Raw genomic sequence first — 14,103 nt, forward strand, 5'->3', positions numbered from 1 at the left:
CCAGTAGCTACAAATCCAGGGCTTTCCTAAATTCCACAGAGCTCTCTACTAAAATATTTTTTTCTTTTCTATTTTAAAATGAGTTTGGAGATGAGTTGCTAGCATCTTCCTTCTTTTTCTTTAGTTTTAGGGGATTCTTCAATGACTTGCCATGGTTAATGATTATTGGATTTAATGTGAGATGGATATATATGCCATTGAAACAAATTAGCCATAGCGATAACTGATCATTTGTCTGTTTCTGCAAGATGGTTAACATAGGCAAGGAAAACTCTGACACTGTGGCAGTTGTCTTTTTCTAATCTGCAGGTCTTTTCATTGAATTTCAGTAGAAGCCTTTCTTGTTTGTGGAGATGAAATTACCTTTGTAGTGAAGTAGAAAAAAGCTCTGTCATATAGGTCTGTGTTCCTGGGCATTCTACTTGAATGCACAGTTATGAGAAAACACCACATGAATAAAATAAACCTGTCTTTCAGTGTCTCTTATGTGAATCGTTTCTACTTCTGGAGCTGAAAAATGCAAGTTTTTCACTTGACTGAATTCAAAGCATAAACGTGCATCATTACAATTACTTTCAGACAGTTTCTCAAAGGAATTGGACAAACATATTTTTTTCACTATCAAAAGTGCTCGTTTTCTGTGTTCTTAGTCTATTTAAAGATGGAATGATATCCTGGGTTTTGGACAATACAATACATGACCATCTTCCCAGTTTAAGGTATTTTATCTATAAGGTCAAACTCCAAAGGTGGTAGAAATAATTTTAAATGCTCACTTTAGCTTCAGGTCATTTCATGGTGTGCTGCAGCGTAACTGTGGTTTTAAGTCATCTTCTGCAACAAAAATTAAATTACTGTCTAAAAGACAACTGTTTGGGTTTCTTTTTCAATTGTTTGATAATACATAGTTGTGGTGAAAGCAGCATTGTTTTGGTCCAAGGATACAGCTACTATAAATCTCACTAATGTAATTTTTCTCTCCCAAAAGCTGTTTGTTGCTTAAAGCTGCTTTTTGGTTAGTAGATAATTGGTAAGGTTTTTACTCATCTTTCAAGCTTCCTTAAAAGGAAGACAACCTTGAACTTTTTTAATGACCTGAACTTTTCAGAAGATAGTAATGAGAAAAGAAAGGTGAACTCAGAGTTAGAAGACATGGGTCTATGAAAGAAAAGTAATTATAAAGTTGATGAATACAGTTCATTACCCATTTCACAAAGTGTGAATGGTTGTTTCCTTGTTTATTTCTTGGATTAGGAAATAAATATTAATAATCTAAAGAGAGCAGTGTCTTCCAATGCATTATGTAAGTGAATGAATCCAATAGATATTTTATAGAATGATCTGATACCTTTACAAAGCACTTAGGGAGAGAGGAGAGGAAGCAGTACAGAACACTTTTATGTGTTCAATATCAGCAGCACCTCATGTGCCTGGTTTAGTGTTTCAGTTTTGGGTTTTCTTGTTTTCTTGAGGGTTTTTGTTCAAGTGCTAAACAGATTGTGGTGTACACAGTAGGGATGATTCAGTCTGATATTTGAGGAAGCTTAGTGCATTACTAAAAATGTTATGCAGACCACGTAAATCTCATCACACAAGTTTTATGTCTTTTTTCTTTCCTGTTTTTTATCTAGGCAGAAGAAATGCATCCAGGATATTCCAAATATAATTATGTGTATTTGGCAAAGGTAACCAAGGTCTTCTAAAAATAATGATTTGTAGACTCTGGTATTCTTACACTGGTCTGATTGGAAACAAAATGTTTTTTCTTCTCAGTGCTATAAAGATCTTGGCCAGAAAAACAATGCACTGAAGTACTGTGATTCTGCACTGTCAATTCTCTCAGTTACTAATGAGGTGGGTATTGAGAGTGATAATTTGTTCTCTTGTGACCACTGTCTTGTCTTTGGCACCCACTATTGCATTGTCAGTAACAACATAATGTATCACTTTTTCCTCTGAACACAGAACTTTCCTTTTTCCTCCGCTATAGATTGGTTCATTACAGTTGTCTGTATGAACAGCTTTAAAAAAATCTTTGTTTGGGGAACTGTCAGGGACTTGTCTGTGTCAGAGGCTGTCAGAAATTGAATTGCACTCTTTGTAATTCAAGCCATTTCATTAGAGTATCTTAAGCATAAGCTGTTCAGTGTGTCACTCTAGCTGTGCTGAAATTTTGACCCAGACCTACTTTTTCTCTGTTGAAAGCATTCTGGATTTTTGTCCGTCAGTCTCTGTCTCTGCTCTTGAATGTCTCTGGTTTGTGCTCTCGTCAAGGCTTCCAGGGCAGTGTGTTAACTATAGCAGAGGTAGATGAGTTATTCAGGGTTGCCTTTGCCTTCAACCACAGTGCAGTTAAGGAGGCGTAGTTCTTCCGGTTACATCTGCTGGAGCATAGTTTATTCTAAGAGATTATTAAATTCTTTTTTAGGCCCTTTAGAGTATTTTTAGTATGTGGACACAAGATTTCTACAGATATTTGAGAGATTTTAAGTGATTTAATTTCTCAAATATAAACCAAGTCATGGCAAGAAGGTTCACTCTGTCTGATCTCATGTAGAAGCAAGTTCCATAATTACCGACCTATGACTGGAAATGTCTTACCATCCTAGAGCGTGACAAGTTCAAACCTGAGCTTTGTCAGCCTAAGGGACCCCCTTTGAGCACAGCAGATGTGGTAGTGAGAGAGAGAGGTGATTCGAGAGACGAATTGGCCCTATCCCATTTAATTCTTTGAAGTTAAGGAAAAAGACCATTAAATAACTCTGTAACTTGATTGACAATAAATGCTGTGTGTGGAGCACTAACATGTTTATGTGAAGTGTTCCTGCTGGGAAGAAAGACCACTGCATGCCTCACCAGCAGCTGCTCCTGGGTGGCCTTTATTTTTGGCCCAAGCTATAGTATGTACCAATCATAAGTTAAGCAATCATTGCTTAAGTTCAGTGTTTCTTTAAATATGTATTGATATAGATATGACATTAATAATCTCCTCACGCTGCTTTATTCTTTACTTACTGTTGAAATGTACCTTCAGCTTACCTATTACAGAACACAAGAAAGACTGCTATAAAAGATCTGTTATTTGGTACCTTACATCTTTGCATAAAAGGTAGGACCAATGGTGTAAGGGAGAGAGCATACAACTGAAATTGCTTGAGCTCAGACTGTTTTTTTATATATCTGCACTGAGTATGCTGGTGAATTTTTTGTTTTTCCTGTTTTCAACTTACTGCAGGCCAGGTAATCTTGCAATGAACTCTGAAGCTATCTGGTAAAATTGCAAACAAACGTATATCACAGAAGCTTCTGGTGGGCAGAAGACTATTGGTGTTTAGTAAACTGGAAGTCATTCAACATATTCGTAAAGACTCCTTGAAAAAGTATAGAGATAGCATAGATTGGGATTCATGTTTGATAATAATAGCTGGACAAAATTTTGGTGACCAAAGGTAGTTTCTGAGGCTCCATCTACACTCGGTGGAGAGAGATAGATGCATCCAGGTGCCTCATCCTGCCTCTCTCTGTCCCCTGATAGCAGAGAGAGACTAGATGCGAAGATACATGTAAGATACACCTGAGACACCTTGCTCCTAGACTGTGCCGTTAATGAGAGGTGAATCCTGCCTCTGAAGTCCAGTGTCATGAGTCTAAATGTGAACTGGAGTTCAGTATGTCCTGGGCCACCTGGAGGGGGTTAGTCCTTGGTAAAAGGAATGTCCCACCACATTTCTGAAGTACCGGTAGGCCTGAGAAGGAGGGGGGACCGTGAGGTAGGGTGTGTGTATTCTGGCAAGAAGGGTGGTGATGAGGATAAGAATGATCCTGGTTTGTGAACAGAACGAAGAGTGGCAAATGGGCCCCAAAAATCCTTTGTCCATCTGAAAAGGACAAGATGATTTGTCCTCTTCTGGTTTGACTAATTCTGTAGATATCACAGATTTGTCTGCTTTGTCTTGTTTACTTGTGATGTGTTTTGAGTTAAGGTTAGAAAAAAAGTCCAGGAAAATATGGCATTGGGGCATTAATGTGTAATTCAATTTAAAAAAAAAAAAGCAATCAGCACAAGGTAAAACCAAGTACACACTGAAAAGAATTACTATAAAATGGAGATCTGGAACACAAACTCTGATGATGCTGTTACCTCAAGTCCCATCTGAATTAGAATATTACATGTTGTTTTGGTTATTGTGTTAGAGAAAGACTGTTACTGATTTTTGGGGGGAACATGTTGGAACTGAAGTGATTCAGGGCTTGGAGCTGTACATAGGAATAACATTTAGTCAGGTTAGTTTAGGGGAGGGAAGAGACTTTAATATAAGACTAAAGAGACATTGGGGAGACGGTAATAAACGAATGCTGATAAAGTGCCTGAATTGACTCTAGCACTGTAAAAGACGGGGTTCATGGTCTGAAATAGAAAACGCAGGTCAGCAGCGGTCAGAGGATTTCTTTCAGCTTGCCACACAGCACGGGATCTCAAGGTTGTCAGCAGCATGGTATGTTGTCACAGCAGCATGGTATGTTGTCACAGTCATGTGAAACTCATCACATAGTTTCTCATGTGAGATTTTTCTGTTTCTTCGGACAAGGGAATTCCTTTATTGTTTTTAAACGTTGGCTTCTACTGAGAAACATGTATATGTATAAAGGCATAAAATCGGGAGCAGACTGAGAGACAAAGTTGCTGGAAAGGTGCCACATTGAGGAAACGTATAGTATTTCATGATACAAATCATCGTGCAGCATAAGTATAAAAACTAATAGTAGACAATGGTTTACTTTTTATTGCCTCTGAGCGTCCATAGTTTCCAGTGACTTCAGTGGGAACCAGAGGTTCCCAGCGTCAGTAAAATAGCCCATAGCTCATTTTAATCCTTAGGTCAAATTCTCAGCTGGTCTAACTCAGGGCACTTCTACACTTTGTTTAGGATTAATTTCATGTAACATTTCAAGTTAAGTGAGATGATTTTTGTCTTCAACGTTGTATCACATCCAAATATCACTTCTCTGCATCTGTTCTACCACTTACAGAATATGTTTTTAATTCAAGGGGTAGAGGGGCTTGCAAACAGAGGTAATTCTTGTTAAGGAAAAAAAAAATCAACAACAACAACAAAAAAAAAACAACAAAAAAAAAACCCCAAAACAAACACATGGCCAGTTTCCAACCCTATTACGAACCTAAAAAAGGATATGAAATGAATAATAAAAGAAGAGACAAGTTCTGATTGAATGACTCCTGTAAGTCCTAATACCAGTTTTTAAAAATAGTTTGGCACATTTTTAACTTATCAGTCTATGCATTTTTGTATTTTAAAATAATACAGGCGTTTTGGTGGAAGTTACATCTGGAAAACGAAACTGATGTTACAGTACTACTTTAGAGACTTTTCTCTTTATCCTCTCTACTCTAAACAAAAACCTCCAATGAATCACACAGTCCTTCCTTGGCCGTAAATACTGTCATACTGTAGAGTGGTACTTCACTGCTGGAGGTGCATGGGACATTAAATTGTCCTGCTTTTCTCTGGTTGCTGTCCAGGTGGATAACCTCAGGGTCCTGGGAAACATTCACCCCTTCAGTAAAAGAGAGATCCTGATGTTCAGGGCTGCTGTGAGTTATTGTAAAGTGCGTGACAGCTGCTCTGTTTATCTAGGAGATGTTGCATTACCCTTACTGAGACTCATTACTTTGTAGTGCGCTCAAAGCCTTGGTGAGTGTGACTACATGAAGGGCTGTTGAAACCAGATGTGGTGGACTACTGTGATGGAGGAAAAAAAAGAAATCACTTTTTTTAATTTGGGGAGAAAAATCTAATTTAAACGTGAAAACATGAGCATTTGTTTTGCATATAGAAAGACAAAATGAGTGGGTGAGGGTGTGTGCTTAATTAAACACATAGCGCTTTGCGTGTAAGGGAAATAAGACATTGATTTCTTGTTTATAATAAAGATTGTTGGGTATTTTCAAGGCTGGAACTTGTAGAAAATTGAAGTCTCAATTTAGGATTATAAAGTATAATAGGAAAGAAATTATTTTTTGTTGTATCTGGAGATGAGCATGGGTGTGAGAGTGAACTGTGTGCTTGTAGGACCAGTAGGCTCATTGCAAAGGGTTTAACAGCCTAGGAGAGAAAGAGATTAAAATTTCGCTTTTTAAAAATGAATCTAAAAAGCAGCAGTTGTATTACAAAAAATGTAGTCTTGGAAAAGCCAAAGACAGCAAAGCGCGTAAAATGCAAAGCAAACCTATTTGCACTGAGAGTTGCTGAAAGTCTTACTTAAATGCAGATAAAAACTTCCCTGAAACTGAGAATGTATTTTACAAAATTATTGGTATTTTAAAAAAAAATCTTATTTTAAAAATTAATTTAATTTCAAAAACATTCCTTCCTTCCCAGCAATTACGAGTGAAGGCAATTCGGAGTTGAAATTAACAAGTGAGAGAGATTTAGATATTAGAGAAATTGATTATTATGGCATTCACTTCTTACAGGTGTAGAATGGCAGGAAGCAGAGACTTGTTAAAGACTCTGCCTTTGGCCTCAGTGACACTTGAGACTTTAGAAAAACCCATGCGGAGGAGGAGGTAAATGTAATAATGGGCAGGAACAATGGCTGAATGTTTACACAAGAATGCAGCTGCTGAGGAGAAATCATACCCGTAAGATTTTTCTTACATTTTTTTACATCGCTGTAAGTGATCTCCCCTGTCATTAATTTACATTTTTAATATTGTCTGTAAGGAAAAGAGTGGGAGTTACAGAGGGATGGAAGAGAGGACAGAGTATAAACTTCAGCACACATCAGTTGTTTCTGTTACAACAGACCATTTGTATATCTTGAATTTTCCTCAGCAGATTTTCCATTAAATGCCTCCTCCAGCCACCATAGATTGGTCATATGTAGCAGACCTTGCTGTGATATTTCCAAGAGATCTCGTTTGAAGCTGCTGCAGTAATTTGGCCTAAGTAGGATTTTGAAGAGGAAAAAGTAATTTACTTTTGCTTTTAAAGTGAAGGGTACAAATTATGACTTGTTTGTGAAAAAACTACCCATCAAAACTATGTGAATAATTTGGATTAACCTTATGAAAAATGTTTTTGTTTTCTCATCAAACAGAATACTTTGTTTTCTCAACATCATCAGCTTAATAAAAAATGTCATTGTTTTCAGAGGATATTCTTTCCTTTAGATCTTATGTACATTTGTTCTCCAAATGCCAAGCAAAAGTCCATGGTGTTTCAATTACAAAATAATGGAATTATTCAGATTTGTGTTCATTTTGAATTCTAGGCTAATGTTTTCCTGCTAATACTGTTTGTGGAGTTGAACAAGGATTTCCTGATAGCTACCACAAACCCAAAATTAAAGTATCTTTTGAATATACTTTAAAAATCTTTTCCTTAATTAGTGATTCTATTCACATCGAATACGAGTGCTTCAAGCTAAGGGAATGGGCTGTTTAAAAACTCATTATGACGAGATCAGATTTCAAACTGTAAAATGCTTGTAAAAATGAGACATTTGTAAAAGAGCTGCTAAAAGAATTTGAGACCTCCTATATTCTACATTATTTTGCACTTCAGAGAATACAGTCTATTTTTTTCTCAATGTTTGTTATCAGACTGATTTGCTGTCTGCATGCTTTTGAAGTTCTTGCCAAAAGGTTTGTTTGCATTGTCTGCTTATTCTTTCTCCCCCTCCAAAAAGGATTCCAAAAATGATGAAGATATTTTTTTATAGTGTAGTAGTTTCATACTTAAGGATAAAGTCTATCCTGATGAATACTGAGCTTATTATACTTATGATTAAATTGACTAGCCTATCACAAAGTATTCATTTCAACATCCTGTCAATGGTAACACAGTTTTAGCATAATTCTTAGTGTGGCAAGACTGATCAATGGATGGAGTGTATCTCTTCTGGCATGCTGACGATGAGGAGGTGAGTGGGAGAAGTATTCATGGAGATGGTGGTGCACTGCAGGATGAAGAGGTTCACAACGGGTTTCCTATTTTTGTGGAGTGACTGGGGAGAAGTCAGGCTTCCAGTAGTTTGAAATATATTGTCTCAGAGTCAATATACAGGGTGAAGGAGAAACTCAACAGGCGTCTTTCTGAAGGGGCTGTAACTGGGCATGATCGTGTTTGAGTTGTTTCAGTGATGACTGCACAGAAAGAAGGGCTGTGGGTCCCGCTGTGCTGGGGCGGCAGCTGGACAGGAAGAGATTTGAACACCAAAAGCTCTGCATTGTGTGTAATAGTAAAAGAAAACCAGATTTGCACAACTATTAATTATTCTAAATTGAATTCTGCCATTTTGAAATTTTTCAACAGCAGTCCTCGAACTGGCTGAACTGCTCATTCACAGTCTTCTGTGTGTGAAAGGGTGTTTTTCCCTCTACTTGAAGTATAAGCATAAAATATGGAATTATTGTCAGCTACATTTTTTAAAGCTGTGCTTGCCTTGATCCTAAAAGCCTTGAGAAGTCATGGTTCATCCCCAGAGAAAGATACTAAAAGTATGAAAGAACATAAAACGCCCTAACTTGTGACATACAGCAGTCATACAGAAGGTTGCAAGCGTATGATTGCATTGGTTTATTGAAATATCTAAGGGGAAAACCAGTATTATACAATTGTATTGAAATTAACGCCTACTACAGTCACACCATCTGTGAGAGTCTATCATGAAACTGAGAATGGACAGCATTATAGCTTGATGTGATTTATGTTTTGCACAAGAGCTATTACTGTCTAATTAACGATCCTTGTGCATGTTTGGGAGTCTCTTCTGTTACAGTCCAGGATTTCTCCCGGAGCTGCAAAGGAACGATACAGCTGTAACCGAAAGCCGGGGTGGCTCTCAGCACCTCATTGCTGTTACTGCGTATCAGAGTGCAGCTTCGGACCACCCTTGCAGCCCAGCTCATTTATTATGCCATGCAGCCCCGCTGACTTCAATGAAACCCTACAGGATGCATGTCAGCTTGGGATTTGGCAGTGGTTGCACACAACTATGTTATAGTTGGCTGGTGTAACCATTTTGGCTGTGGTCATGGGGTTGTATCATTTTCTGTTGACAGTTGGGACTTTGTCAAGTGCACACATGTGCAGTGCCTGGGTCGAATGTGTTTAGTGCATAAGGAAATAATTAGCAGAGACGGAAGGTAAAATCATTATCTTTCTGTCTCTGCTTTAATTGCCATTTAATTTTTACATGCCCATTTATATGTGTATGTCTGTGTGGACATATATTTATCAGTAAATTTTTTTGAGCAGAAATTAACTGTCAAAATGGGGACTGCCTCCAGTTAAGCCAACATTCCCTTTTTCCCACCAGCTCTTGCTCTTGTTTTCAACTCTCTCTCTTCCCTTGTTCAGTCCCCGGTCCCCCAGGTCTTTTTTTCCTGTGCATATCCCCTGTGGATGGTGAAACATAAAAGCAAAGCAACTAAATCGGAAGAGGGGAAAACACAGTCACTGACCCTGTAATTTGAATACCTTTTGTGTAGCAGTTTGCAGAACATTTTGAACTCATATTCAACTCTGAAAATGATATGAGAAGTGTTTAATAAATGTAAGCCTTGACAGTAGAAAGTCAAGGTTGAAAATGGCTGTGCATTCAGTCAGCACTGAAATAAGCCTCAGGGTGAACAAATGGGACTGACGCAAATCTATTGCATTCCTTCTATGACTTGCACCTCTTCCTCTCCCTGCCACACTCTAAAGGGAGATCAGAGCCTGCATGTCTTTAAAAAAAAAAAAAAGCCAACCTGATTGTTCATTTTTAGAAAGCCACAGACCCAGAAATCGATGAGGAAGAGAATTGGTCAAATACAGGATTTAAGACTTTCCCTTCCCATTAACAGTGAAACTTTGGGCATCGATGAAGTTTTCATCCTTAAATCTGGAGACGGATACACTGAACGGCGTTGTGGCTTCTCTCTCCTTTTAGTGGGACACACCTCTTTTTCTGGAAGGGCTCTATCCAAAGTTGACATAATAGTTCCCTTCACTGGCCATTCTCAGCTTTGTTTTTAATGCCATTATGGATTTTTTTAAATGCTTTTGCCGTCTGAGTTCTTATTATTGACTGGAAGCTGCTGGCTCAATGAACGCAGCTGGTTAAGTAGTTTGCAACAGTAATAATTCCTGCTTTTACTGATGTAGTCTTGTTTAGAACTGGCAACCCAAAGGTAGGATGCTTTGCATGTTTGCAGTTTGTTCTCCAGTGAATTCTTAGAATAATCATGAGTTTGTTTCATTCTTTTTCCTCAGCCCAGAGGAAGATTCAGGAAAGGTTGCCCAATATTTTTGGGACCTTTTCAACTCATTAAAGCTCATTACCCAATATAATCCTTTGCTTCTAAGGAGAGAGACAATTTCACAAAGTTGTTTGGAGATATATTTTTAAAATGTGATACCCTGCAAAGTGAGTAAAGAATCTCATCAACCCATGAAAAGGTGAACACCATTCAGATAAGAGAAATCCTGCATCTTTGTTATTTTTGGCCTAGAAAAGTGTGAAAAGACTAGGACCGGATAGAAGGAAACCTTTTTCATTTTCATAGCACGGGACAATATCTGTTTTTTTACTGTTTTGTTTACTGGGATTTAGAATCATTTTCACAAGTTGCCCACAGTCAGTACAGAAAAGTGTATTTTCCCTGAACTAATCAACATTTTGATACAAATGTTGAGTTTTCCAATTTTTATTGCAAGCCATGGGCTAGTGCTCCAGGCAGCCTGTAGCGACATGGAGTTTAAGGGGTGCTGAATTCAGTTTGACATTTCCTTCTGTTAGAGTATTTTGGCAAGAGCTTCCTGGCTTTGCAGTGTGTGCCTTTTAAGGCCTCTGATAAATGATTAGGCAGATAGTTTAGCCTATTGTTGCCAGTGGGAGCAAGGCAGTGACTCCAAGAGAAGTGTCCAGCTAATGTATTAATGCCTTAATCCAGACCAATAATATAACGTAGTTTGACATGTCTGGCATATGGTTTCTATCATCTCAATATTCTTCTCTATTCCTCCGTGACATTATAGACAACTAACCAAAATAAAGAGAAGCAGGAATTTCTTCACCCATAAAATGTATTTTAAAATGTTCTGCATTTTGTTCCAGCTCTTTGGTTGATTGGATAATGAAGTGATCCTGAAATTCAGTGATTACTTCACTGTCTGTCTACAGTATTTTCTTTCAGGATTGCCTGTGGCATTATGTGGGAAAGAAATACTGGCCTCTGTCATTAGAAATACTTGCGCAAAATTTGTGATGTGCAAGTGCTTTTGGCTTGCACTGCTAAGCACACGTGGCTGCATGTATTGGGTGTTTATGCCCTTACCAGCGTGCAGGTATGAGGTGCTGACTTTTTAGAAATGTCGTTTTAAATCAAGGCGCGTTTTGCAAGCTAGAAGTTTTGCAATGGCAAGTAAAGCAAGTAGATTGTATCTAGAAGACATTTAAAAAATAAGTAGAATAATGGAGTTTTTGTACTGTGGTTACATGTTCGTATGCATGTACCCCTTTCCAAACAGTTTATACATGGAATGGCCAAAAGGTACGTCACTGTTTACCTGTGAAAGAGTCTCTGGGCTGGGTTTGGTTTAATGCCCCGTGCAAACTGTGCACTTACATATCAGTCTAAAAGGAGCCTTTCCCTTCTGTCCTAGGAGGTAGAATATAGTGTTGGCTCTGAGAATAGCAGATTACTTGCCTCTTGCTCCCCCATTGGCTCCACTCTGCTATGAGCCCAATAGTGTAGGCAGAGCCCATCAACACCAGTCTGGAAGATCCTGAGGGTGTAGGCAGTCCATGGTGGTTATTGCAGGTAGGTATGGCTGTATGCACTGAAACCACAATCTAACCTATGTCATTAATTACATTTCCCCATGTTTTCTTGTTAATTGCGTAATAAATCATTAGCAAACATCATGGAAATCTCTTTAGAAAAACTGCACACGGTCGGATTGCAAGCTTACGTAAAGTGTAAGGCAAGGCAGTACTTTATGCAGAGTACACCAATAAAAGTTGTGTCCTAAGCTGAAAGGCTTACTGGTCTGCTGAGAGAGGCTATTTGTGGCTAACATGTTAAGTGCTTTAACAGAGCTGTAAAGGGAGGGCTGCCATCTGGCTCTTGTTTTCACTTCAAACTTTATTTTTGCAATCACTGATAAATTAACTTACTACACAGTCTCGTACATTCTGTGGCTGTTGCAGTTGTGTGTTATGTCTGTTGTTAGTAAAGAAATGCGGATAGGCATGTATTAGGCAAACGAAGGGATTTATCCTCTCTAAGTTGATGCATGATTGTCTGTTTCTTTCAGGACAAAGAGGCCCAGAAAGAGCTGGAGGCTTTACTTCTCACACTGAAGCTGTGATACTACACACTTTTTAACTCTTCACGCTGTGATGGAATTGCAAAACTTAAGTGAGACTCTCTAGTGACTGGGAACTGCGGGTAAATTCCAGCTAAGTCAATGGGAAAACTGTCATTGATTTTGGTTGGCTTGGATCATGGCCTTTAAGCATCTGGCAATTATGATATGAAAATGGTGCATTCATTTTTGACTACTTATAATCTTGTACTGAGGTTTAATTTTAGATTGCTGACACTGTGAGTCTGATTCTCTGAGCATGAAGTCCACTGCTGGCAATGGACATACTGGGTGTTAGAATGCAAAATGTATAAATCTCACTCTTTGAAAGATTAATCAACTAGTATGTGATGCCAGCATAGCACTGTGTGTAGCAAAAACAGACAAACAAAATATTTCTATAGTAAATTATATTTATATCAAATAATTTACACAGATGTGTACAAAAGAAAATCATGAATGTTTATGTTTACGCATTTCTCTACTCTTATAAAATTAGAATCTTGTTGAAGTTAAAGAAAAAGCTGTTGCCTCCACAAAGCTCTTTTTACTTTAAACCTACTGTTGGTTTTACATGGAAATGTGAAAATTTTATAAATTAAATATTAAAGTTATATTTTATTTGTAACATCAAGTACAATATTAAAAATCAGACCAATGAAAGTAAGTGTTTTAGATTAATCTATTACAGCTGTGATGTTTAATGGATTTGTTACAGGACCTCCATCAAGTTTGTGAATCCTGGCTCTTTCTCTTTGAACAGTTGCCTAGCATGGTGGGATCAATGTGTCTTCGGAGAACCTAGTCTAGCATGTGACGATCACTATGTTATATAGATGATATAAAAGGTTAACGTGTACATAAAAATAGACTAATTAAAGACCTACTACTTCTGTCTGAGCGCGTAGGACAGCAATGTTTTCAATAAAATGTAACAGGTAGGAAAGGAATTTTGTTCACCAACGGACCAATCCGGAATTCACCAAAGTCTGTAGAAAAATAAAGGCAGGTTTTCATCGGCTTTTAATTCAGGATCTTAATCTAGATGCAGGGGAGTGTAACTGGAAGAAGTAAGCATTTCTGTTAAAGGAAATGCGGTTGGATAAGGACAACTGCACATTCCCTTGACCTATTTGATATGTAAGATAACATGCACAAGGAGGACTCATATGGCACCAATATATTGAACTAGCATTTGGGGCTTTAATTTTGGACAGATGGGGAACAGTGAAATTAGCAAGTAGGAACTACAGTCACCACAACAAAGATTTAAAAATTGGGCAGATGCAAAGGAGTGTGAATACATATGAAGTGAGCTTTAACTACTAACAACAGAAGGCAATAGATGCAGTAGACTGAAAGAAGACAAATGTGTAGAGTTACATTTGAATTTAGCCTGACTCCACAACTCTCATGAAGTACAGAGATTTCTTTTCATAAAGTAGGGCTGTCCATTTTTTCAAACATTTTCTTTAAAAATATGTTTTCAGATATGCATTTGATTTGAGTTCTTACTGTTATCTTCATGGATTTCATTATTCTGAAGATCTTCACAAATTGAAATATACATTTTCTTTGTTTTCAATGTTTGTTCTGGGGGAAAATAGTTTCTATTTCCCTTTTTCAATTCTGGAGTTCTCTTTTTTTTTTTTTCATACACAATTTCAGAGAAAAGGGGAAATACCATATGAGATAAATCCTATCAAATAACTGCTTCTGTGAA

The 14,103-nt window shown here is 37.7% G+C and overlaps 1 protein-coding gene across 3 annotated transcripts in view; it reads left to right on the top strand.

The window, feature by feature from the left end:
* The window catches only part of RMDN2 (regulator of microtubule dynamics 2), a 48,484-nt gene extending 35,515 nt beyond the window's left edge, over positions 1-12,969 (top strand). For all 3 annotated transcript variants that reach the window (XM_063328823.1, XM_063328825.1, XM_063328826.1), the window contains exons 9-11: positions 1,632-1,685; positions 1,774-1,854; positions 12,330-12,969. In XM_063328823.1, coding sequence (XP_063184893.1) covers positions 1,632-1,685; positions 1,774-1,854; positions 12,330-12,383 — 189 coding nt within the window. In that variant the 3' untranslated portion in view covers positions 12,384-12,969. The remainder of the gene's footprint in view (positions 1-1,631; positions 1,686-1,773; positions 1,855-12,329) is intronic.
* The last annotated feature ends 1,134 nt before the right edge of the window (positions 12,970-14,103 follow it).

Source organism: Chroicocephalus ridibundus, chromosome 3, assembly GCF_963924245.1.
Source record: "Chroicocephalus ridibundus chromosome 3, bChrRid1.1, whole genome shotgun sequence".
Taxonomy (NCBI): Eukaryota; Metazoa; Chordata; class Aves; order Charadriiformes; family Laridae; genus Chroicocephalus; species Chroicocephalus ridibundus.